We start from the raw sequence: 10,817 nt of genomic DNA, 5'->3' as shown, positions 1-10,817 counted from the left end.
TTAAAAGTCACAAATTGTATTTTAGTTTTAGGAATGAAGAAACTCTTGGTATAAAATGCTTCCCCTTTAATAGGCCCTATGCAGGTCGTACCCACAAACTTTGAATTAATCGAGCCAATAAATTTCCGATATGAAAGAAGAAAAAAAAAAAGAATATTGGAAACTCCATAGATCCTACTAGGAAGGTGGTGAGGAAGGTCACAAAACAAAGATATAGAAGAATTTGCAATGCTATATAGAAGCACACCAACCAAAAAGCCAACACACATTCTACCAAAGTCACTATATCTAAAGTCTTTCTTAGGTCTTATTGGCTTGTTTTCTCAAGCACAATGAACTCCACCTTCCTAGAAACAAGCATTTCTCAAACAGGAAACCCTAGTTTTACTTCTCCTTTTCTTTACTCACATATGACTCAAGATTGTGGTTATAATTTTCAAGATTGTGATTTTAATAATTTTCAGGATTTTGAATCTTCTTCATTTCTTGATCAGCTGCTTGTTGATTATTCTCCTACCAATAACAACTTCAGTAATTGTCTTTCAGAAAATCCCAACATTAATCACTTGAAAAGTAGTACCAATATTAATCACTTGAAAGAGTAAGTGATCAAGCTAGCTAAGAAGATCTTGGCTATAATTAGTAGTCATTCTATTTTAAATATTTTCATAATTCTTGGTATATTTCTTTATGTAGTTTTTGATATTTTTACAGAAAATCCGAAGTGGAAATAAAGAAAGAGAAGATGAATGAAAGACATGTACAAGCTATTGCTTTTAGAACAAAGACTCAACTTGAGATCTTGTATGATGGATATAAATGGAGGAAGTATGGGAAGAAGAAGGTGAAAAGTAACACAAATCTAAGGTAAATTATAGATTATGAGCTCATGCATGCAAATCTCATGTAGATCTTTTGATTGTAATTCTATATAATTATTCTATCTTTGTTCGTTTTACTTTTTCAGAAAGCTACAAGAAAATTTTCACATAAATCAAAAGGAAATTTTTTGTGTGTTAAAATCTATCTATTAAATCAATCAAATTAACAAAAATTAAGTAATAAGACAACTGGACAAAGTAAAATACTGATCACAAACTTCAAAACGATACAAAATAGTTTTTGGTGGTCCTGGACATGATCGTGCTCTAGATTTGACTGCCCTTGAGTTTCTTGCCTTTGAAATGCATCTTTTTTGTCCTCACCTGCGTCTAAAAATGAGAAAAAAAGAATCTTAATAAATTGAGAGAATGATCATTCTAGCTGACCAATTAGTTATTAGTTTACTACGTATTATGTATACCTTGAAGATTAGGGCCACTGCTATGACGGAGCTAAGAGGCGGGTTCATCCGAACCCCTTCGCCGGTGAATATTGTTAGCTGGCATAGATATGGAGATCGAGCTTGAGGAAGAAGACATGCAGATGAAGGCCACACTCAAGAGAAACAGATTTCTTTGTATTAGAAGAAGAATGAAAATGATACAAGCGTGTGTTTTTATAGGGTGTACAGTATATTTATACTGCTACAATATAACTACTCCTAATTACTGTACTAACTAACTCCTAACTATGGTTACATAGTTAACTACGGTTAACTTATCAGCTTGGTTAATTAACTCTAGTCAACACTCCCCCTCAAGCTGATGGTTTATACACATTCTTCACTCCTAATTGATTCAGCAGCTGATCATTTTGAAACTTCCCCAAACTCTTTATAAGTAGATCTGCTAGCTGGTCTTTAGTATGCACATACTGTATCTTCAGCAAACCTTCACATATTTTTTCTCTAAAAAAATGACAATCAATGTCAATATGTTTAGTTCTTTCATGGAAGATAGGGTTGGCTGCTATTTGTATAGCAGCCTTGCTGTCACATATCAAACTTATAGGCTGTTGAATCTTCACTCCAAGTTCCTTGAATAGCCCTATCATCCAGGTGACCTCTGCGCATACTCCTGAACTCAGCCTCAGCTGAACTTCTGGACACAGTCATTTGCTTCTTTGATTTCCGAGACACCAGTGCATTTCCAAATTTAACCAAGTATCCAGTTACTGATCTCCTCGACTCTATACAAGATCCCCAATCAGAGTCACAATAGGCAATCAGCTTGTCTGCACTTTCTGCAGGCATAAGTAGCCCCATGCCTGGTGCTTGTTTGATGTATCTGACTACTTTGAGAGCAGCTTCCATGTGTGATATCTTGGGACAATGCATATACTGACTTAGAACTTGCACTGCAAAAGCAATGTCTAGTCTGGTCATGGTGAGATATAACAACCTTCCAACAAGTCTCTAATAACAGCTAGGATCTTTGAGCTCCTGATCACCTTCTTGACTTGAACTCTGAATGCACTTGTCATACTCTACAGATGTGAGTTTTTGATTCAACTCCAATGGTGTACCAGAAGGCTTTGCTCCACCTAAACCTGTTTCAGAAATCAACTCAAGTGCATACTTTCTTTGACACATAAGAATTCCTTCCTTTGATCTGGCAAACTCAATTCCAAGGAAAAATTTCAACTCCCTTAAGTCCTTCATCTTGAACTTCTTCTGAAACTCTGTTCTGGTGTCATACAGTGACTTATCATTGTTCCCTATGATCATCAAGTCATCCACATACACAAGAATGATAACAGTGTCACCATTGGCTTCTCTGATGAACAATGAATAGCCATAATGACTCTGTTTGAACACCATCTGCAGAAGCACCTCTGTCAACTTCAAATTCCACTGTCTTGGTGCTTGTTTAAGCCCATATAATGACTTGTGAAGTTTGCAAACCTTCTCAGTCTCCCCTGGCTTGCAAACCCTTTGTGGAATGTGCATATACACTTCTTCAACCAAATCACCATTTAGAAATGCATTATGAACATCCATCTGATAAATCATCTAATGCTGAGATGCAGCAAGGGCCACAATTGACCTAACAGTGACCATTTTAGCCACAGGGGAGAAGGTTTCACTGTAGTCTAAACCTTCCTTTTGACTGTAGTCTTTGGCAACCAGTCTGGCCTTGTATCTTTCAACCTCTCCCGAGGCCTTTTACTTGATTTTGTATATCCATCTGCAACCTATAGGAATTTTGCCAGGAGGTAAATTAACTATGCTCCAGGTTTTGTTTTCCTCTAGTGCTGCAATCTCCAAACTCATATCCTCTACCCATTGAGGATCTGTGACTGCCTCAGCAAAGGACTGAGGTTTAGAACCAGCTGAATAGGCTGCCAATACTCTACTATATGAGGGAGTGATGTGAGAATAGCTGACATAAGTAGAGATAGGATAGGAACACTGAGCAGCATGTGATCGCACCACATAGTCTTGCATCCAAATGGGAGGTTTGCTGGTCCTGGTTGATTTTCTTACCTGAATAGGAACAACATCAAGTGAGGTAGTCACTGTACTAGGTACTGCAGTATCAGGATCAGCCTCAAGTGGAGTATCATCTGATGCTGCATTATCTGTGATGTCACCTTTAGGATTTGGAGAGTAGTGAGGAGTGTCCACAGGAGAAGACTCCCCCTCAGATGTAGTACTGGACTCAGGTGGAGGAGGACTAACTTCAGGTGAGGAATCTGCAGCAGAGAGCCTGAGATCTGTACTAGTTGATGATAGTAGATCTAGTATAGGAAAAGTAGTGCAACCTGAAGATGACACATGCTTGAAAGGAAAAATGCCTTCCTGAAAAATAACATTTCTGTTGACAAAGAAAGACTTAGCATTCAAGTCATACAAGAAATAGCCCTTTTGAGAAGAGGAGTAGCCAAGGAAGACAACAGGAATAGCTCTTGGTGAGAACTTGTCAACAATGCTGGGGCATGCTGCATAGCACAGACAACCAAACACCTTTAAGTGTTGCAGAGAAGGAGGATGTAAGTAGAGCAACTCAAATGGTGGTTTTTACCCAAGTGTTCTAGAGGGTAGTCTGTTGATGAGGTAGACTGCTGTGGTAACACACTCACCCAAAAACCTGAGAGGTATAGCTGCTTGAAATCTAAGAGACTGGCCATGTTTAGAATTGTTCTGTGTTTTCTCTCAAAAGTTCCATTTTGTTGAGGTGTGTAGACACATGAACTCTGATGAAATATACCAAGATTGGAAAGCAATTGTTTAAACTCATTACTAAAGAACTCACTACCATTATCAGTCCTTAAAGGTTTTATGGAAGCTGAAAATATATTCTTTATTTGAGTTAGAAAGTCTCTTAGTACAACTATAACTTCTGACCTGAAGTTGAGCAAAACAATCCAAGTGTATCTGGTATAGTCATCAACTACTGTAACAAAGTACCTCTTACCACTATGTGAGGGAACTCTATATGGCCCCAAGATATCACAATGCACTAAGTCAGATGCAGTATTAGACACTGAGGTACTTAGAGGAAAAGGTAGTTTGGATTGTTTAGCAACTAAACATACAGGACAATATTGAGTTCCTTTCTTTAGGGTACTAAGAGCATCTAACTTCCTTATTATATCAATAGAAGCATGTCCTAGTCTCCTATCCCATACTTCTTCATAATCGGTTAAGTTGGCTGTGTGAGCACACTTATTGATTGATGTTGTTGTAGAATCCTGTGATAGTCCCCCTTGAAGTATGTACAAGCCATGCTCCTCCTTACCAATCCCCTTCACCTGACCACTGTAGAGATCCTAGAAAATACAAAAATCGGAAAAGAATGCAACCATGCATTGAAGTTCTTTGGTGAGTTGAGATACTGAGAGCAGGTTGTATTTAAAATCTGGAATGTACAGCACATTGGAAATTTTATTATTTCTAAGTACTGAGGATGTTCCTTTATGTGATACAGAAACTACATTTTCAGTAGGTAATTGGACTTTGCACTTCTCTGAACTGGGAATGGACTAACAAGAAGTAAGAGCATCAAGTTGAGAAGTCATATGATTTGAGGCTCCTGTGTCTATAATCCAATTTTGCTTGAGAAAATTGGATATTAGAGTAATTAGAGTACCTGCAGCAGCTAACTTGCTGGATGATTCTGGACCCTCTTCATTCCCCTTGGCTAGCATCTGAAGTATTTGTAGATACTGCTCTTTGGTGAACAAAGGAGTAGCAGGACTATTGTTAGTAGTGGTCTGGGCAAACTGAGGCATGTAGGCATGCTGAACCTGTTGTATTCCTGATTGAGTTCCATAAGTACCTTGTTGAGTGCCAGTTTCAGCAGCTTCTTCAAGAGTAAACCCTAGACTTTCAGCTACACGCTACAATTGGACAATTTCCCACAGAATTGTGAAATTGAGGTAGCGAGAGGAAGGACTAGCTTGAGAGATGTCTTCGATTCACTCCAGTGGCTCTGACCATGTTAGCTGCCATAGATCTGGAGATCGAGCTTGAGGAAGAAGACATGCAGATGAAGGCCACACTCAAGAGAAACAGATCTCTGTATTACAACAAGAATATAAATGATACAAGCGTGTGTTTTTACAGGGTGTACAGTATATTTATACTGCTACAGTATAACTAACTCCTAATTACTGTACTAACTAGCTCCTAACTATGGTTACATAGTTAACTACAGTTAACTTATCAGCTTGGTTAATTAACTTTAGTCAACATACCATATATTAGGTCAAAAAATTGACAAGCAATACACGTGAACTTTGGCCAAAGTCTCACCTACACACTTAGGTTCCTCCTGAACTATGGTCAAATTACTATAAAAAATTCTTCTTTGAACTCATGACCATATTACTAAAAATTTGTGATAAAGATGAATCTCATTCAAGTGCTAAAAAAATAATATTCCAAAGCTTTGGTATGTTTTACATAACATTATGGAAAACGGCAGATAAGTTTGTGATACTTTCACTATAAAAAATCTCTTTGCAATCCAAATATTTGAATAGACAAGCTTAACAGTAAAGTGTAAAAAGAAGATTCACTTTATGTGAACCTGTTTGACTGGGTACTTAGTTTAAGAAAAAATGAAGACTTTTAAATTTGTGGTCCTAAACAAGGCAAAAAGGGGTCCACAGTATTTGTGTGGTTATAAAAGCTTCTCATTAAGGGTAGAATTGGAAGTTTAAGCTAAATTTGTTTTCAAATTTAAAAATGGGTTAATCTTTTTGGAACGAACCGAAAAGCAAATAGGTTCACGTAAACTGGAACGGAGGGAGTAATAGTAACTTGGTCTGGGAAAATAGGAGAGATAAACATAATTTCCAGATATACATCTCTAGGGATGTCTAGAAGTGTGTTGTAGAGTTCAGAGTAATATAGCTAATCAGTAATCAGGCATTCAATATGATATTTAGCAATGGGATTATAGGAAGACGTCACAAAAGTGTAGAAAGAGTGTACTTCGATTTTGGCATATACAAAAAAAATGAGACATTCAAAATAATTTGAATTGTCATGGCATTACATACTTAAGGATGTACAATAGACTAGTTTGGATTATGCTTGGTAGGTTACATAAGCTATATTTCTGCTGAGAAGATTGACAGAAATATATTGAGAGAGGAAATTCCCACAAGATATTCATGATTATAATTCTGAGAAATTAAATCTTACTATAACATGCAAAGAGAAGTTCTTAATTTGGTGGGTGCTTAACTAGAAAATAATAGACCAATCATGTATATATGTGAGAATAGTGGGAGCATATGTATTAATGCAGGTGTGAAATTATGATAATTGAAAACTCAACAATATGAAGAAGGTTTCGGTGGAGGCCAGTAGCTTTGGTTCAAATCCTGTATTTGTTTGATGAAATTTATTAAATATGTATAATTTATTAATTTAGAACCCATTAACTTAAAAATGATTAGAATTTCGAACTCATAAGCTTTAAAATACTGGCTCCGTCTCTGATACGAAGATGAAAAATCTATATAGGTGATGTTAAATTAGTTGAGTTTAAGATACTTTTTGTCACACTTACATTAGGTCCAATGATTAATCTAGTAAGAGACTCACATGTTATAATTGTAGAGATGAGTGTAAGATTTAGAGAACCTCTTGTTTCAAAGAAAATTTAATTCACTAAATTAAAGACAAATTATTTAGCATTAAAATGGTCCATATATAGAGTATACTGATATAGTGGAATCCTCCAACTAGTTTATATTTTTGGTTTCCTTCTTTAGCATCAGAAAGCCTTAATTATAGTCTGAAATAAGTTCTACTGAAATTACACGTAGAAGCAAAAAAGAATCTTGATGTATTACTCCTCCTTTATTTTCTTCTCTTTTTATTATTTCTTTCCATTATATTTAAACAAATACTAACAAAAGAATCACATGTACATATCAAGAGGGAAGATACACTAGGAATAATATTGAACTAATGATGTTTACTTGTTGTGCAAAACCAAATAATAGGAATTACTACAAATGCTCAAGTGGAGGGTGCAAGGTAAAGAAGAGGATAGAAAGAGATGGACATGATTCAAGCTATTTGATTACTACATATGAAGGCAGACATAACCATGAAAGCTCCTCTGTAATTTTACAACCATGAAATTCCACTCAGTTTTCTCAATGATTGACACTACAAGCAATTCCCAATGGTCTTTAGTCTCAGCTTCATAACTTCTACAAGAAATAATTGGACACCTTTGCGATTCTCGTGTATAAATATAGGACATTATATTATACTTCTATTTCATTAATATATCATGTGATCTAGCTATATAACTTCTCCTAGTTTACAACTAGCATATAACTGTAATGTCTTATAGATGATCAGCTCTGAGAAACATTGTTGTAAGTGTAAAATTAATCGATACAATTCATCATGTAAACGTACGTACTTACCTAATAAGTAACATTTATTTGTTTAAAAAGTTTTTTCCCTGATTATGTGGCCATGTCACGTCATCATAGGAGGAAGCTTGTGGTAATGTGTGAATTTTTAAGGAATCTTTGCACTGTATAGCCGCTCATACAAAATAAAAAAAAATTGCCGGTAGATGCATAATAAATGTATAGTTAGTGTATAATTTATATATATTCACTAGCAAATGTAAATATTTTTGGCCAATTGTGTAACTTCCCCCCTTTTCTACTGATACAATGAGAGAACTTTTTCTTGCGTTCTATAAATATTAAAATTTAGTTCGTGCATTCTTTAAATATTAAAAATTTATTTTTGAAAGAAAAAAAATTAATCTAGATCAATTTAGTTCCAATATCAACCAAATCATCTATCTAGGATAATTGTACCTATATATATATATATATATATATATATATATATATATATATATATTATATATATATATATATATATATATATATATTATATATATATATATATATATATATATATATATATTATTTTAAAATCAAAGTAGGATGGTTGAAACAAGAAAATGTTATTAGAGTATTATGTGACAAGATGATATCTATCAAAATGAAATGCAAGATCTATAGAAAGATCGTACACCAGTCTATTATATATCTGAGTGAAGTTGGGTAAATGCTTATGTTACGGTAGAGGTGCAATCATATCATAAATGATAAATCGAGAGAAAGTTGCTTGAGATGATATGATCATGTTCTACGTTGATCTCCTGATATACACATGTCTTTTAATAGGAAATCACGTTGATTGAATGTGTTAAAAATGAAAGAAGTGGAACTAAAATCACTTGAAACAAAGTTATTTTGAAAGACCTACACTATCTCTCAATCCATGCAGACTCAATAAAAAATAAGGTACTGTACAAGAAAAATTCATATAGGTTATACGAATGTTTGGATTAAGGTCTTTTTTTTATATAATTTACCCAGTTGCAATACTGGGCTCAGTTGTATTCAAAATGGATCAGTGAGGGGAGCTAGGCCTAACCTCATAAAATACAACTTGGTGATTCCATCACCCAAAAAGAACAACAGAAGAAGAAAGAAAAACCAGAGGAGATATATACAGAAGGGGTTCTCCATCTGGGAAAAGTGAAGGATACATCTCTAGCTGACAAAAAAATTAGCTTTGTCGAATTTGGTTCTGATACTTGGCATTTGCCACTTATCCAAGAGGAAATAGCCTTTAGCACATGTAGGAAGTTGTTGATATGAGTTGATAGTCATGCTATTACCCGAGGTAGAAGCCAGTTTCGCAAGACAATTTGCAACTTGGTTGCCTTCTCTGTAACAATGCTTTGCTCTTACATTGGCCTGTTGTATAGTCTGCAGCATTCTCTCAGTCATTTGTTTGATTTTAAGATTGTTGGTGTCTCTATTTATCAATATGTTTGCAATCACCATAGAGTCGAGTTCGAGGATAAAATTAGTGTAGCCTTGTAGCTTGCACCATTTCATTCCAAACTCAACAGCTAGAGCCTCCGCAGTATTGCTGTTATCACACTGGACAACCTTCGAGAAGGCCATAATAAGATCACCGTTGCTATTCCTTACGATGCCTCCTATGCCAGCTTTGTTGTTTTCTCTGATGTAGCTACCATCGGTATTAATTTGATACATCCCTGATTTGGTGTCGTCCACAACACTTGACTCCAGCTTTGCATCGGTTTCAACTTTTTGATTCTTTGGCAGAGATCTGGCCAAGGGTGGTGGTTGTCCCATCTTGGTATAATCTTCGAAATGGCTCCTTTGATATTCCAGATAGCTTGATGCACCATCATGTTTGGTTGGAATTTCTTCTGATTACCATATTTGCACGATGTCCATTGTTTCCATAGTTCCCAGCAAATTGTTAACGGAGCTATTTGAAGGATTAAGTGATGGACCCTGTTCTTTGAGCTTGTTTCCCACCATCTCTTGAATGTTCCCACCACCGGCTCTATTTGATGCCTTATGCCCAGTGGATTGCCAATTGTGTTCCATGCTATTTTTGCTGCCTCGCTTCTATTGAATACATGTTCCATAGTCTCAACCTGCGGCAAACAACAACAAGAACATCTAGAAACAATGTTAGTGCCAAATTTACCAATAATATCATCAAAAGGTAGTCGCCTTTAAAGTAACCTCCACGATAGAAAGGAGATTTTAAAAGGTATAGATTTTGGCCAAATCTTACTAATGAAGTTATTCTTCTGCTTTTTCATTCTTACTAAGTGATAATCGGCATAAAGTATGTATATTTTGATATATATCGCCTCGCATTTTGCTCTTGTTTCGATGATTTGAGATGTTTAATGTGATGATTTGTGCTAAATTATGGTGTTTCTATGTGTAGGAATCATTCGAATGCAATTTGGGACGAAAGGACGCGAATTGGAGCGAAATCGGAGCAAAAAGGCAAAAAGTCAATTTTGAGGGCCACAGCTAGCGTGGGGCGCTCGTTGTGGCCCAATTTCCAGTAGTCAATTATTTTGAGCGCCGGGGCCAGCGCCCCACGCTGCCCTGGACGCTTGGATCGCTAGAGTGTCCTATTCCGACTTGGACTCGGTTATTTTCACCCCAAGACGCCTCCAATTGATATAAAAGCCATCCTAAAACCTATTTTGAGAGGAGAACGTGATTTTGGAGAGAAAAACACAAGCATAGAGCCACCGTGGAGGCCGGAATTCATCAAGTTCCATCTTTCCTTCCATCAAACTTAGTAATTTTTATGTTTCTTTGTATGATTTGTTGTTTTGCTACCATGTCTATGTGAAGCTAAACTTCACGTTCTAGGGTTGTGGTTCTTTCATGACTATTGTTATTCTGATATTGATTTTGATTTCTTAGTTTATCATATTGGTTATTTATTTAATCCTGCACTTAATTATTTGATTGCTTGATCACCAATTGAATACTATCTACGAATCTTGAATTGAAATCGAAAGTGGGAATTCTAGATTGCATATAGGATTGAGTAGAGCAAGTTCTTGAACCTGGGCATCGGGGAA

At 35.9% G+C, this 10,817-nt stretch overlaps 1 protein-coding gene across 1 annotated transcript; it reads left to right on the top strand.

The window, feature by feature from the left end:
* The first annotated feature begins 279 nt into the window (after positions 1-279).
* LOC109208451 (probable WRKY transcription factor 51) lies at positions 280-7,785 on the top strand. Its single transcript, XM_019371560.1, has 3 exons — positions 280-601; positions 715-867; positions 7,345-7,785. The coding sequence occupies exons 1-3, from the start codon at positions 333-335 to the stop codon at positions 7,481-7,483; spliced, it is 561 nt and encodes a 186-aa protein (XP_019227105.1). The 5' UTR covers positions 280-332; the 3' UTR covers positions 7,484-7,785.
* The last annotated feature ends 3,032 nt before the right edge of the window (positions 7,786-10,817 follow it).

Source organism: Nicotiana attenuata, unplaced genomic scaffold (assembly GCF_001879085.1).
Source record: "Nicotiana attenuata strain UT unplaced genomic scaffold, NIATTr2, whole genome shotgun sequence".
Classification (NCBI taxonomy): Eukaryota; Viridiplantae; Streptophyta; class Magnoliopsida; order Solanales; family Solanaceae; genus Nicotiana; species Nicotiana attenuata.
This window is presented reverse-complemented; position numbering and strand designations above follow the sequence as displayed.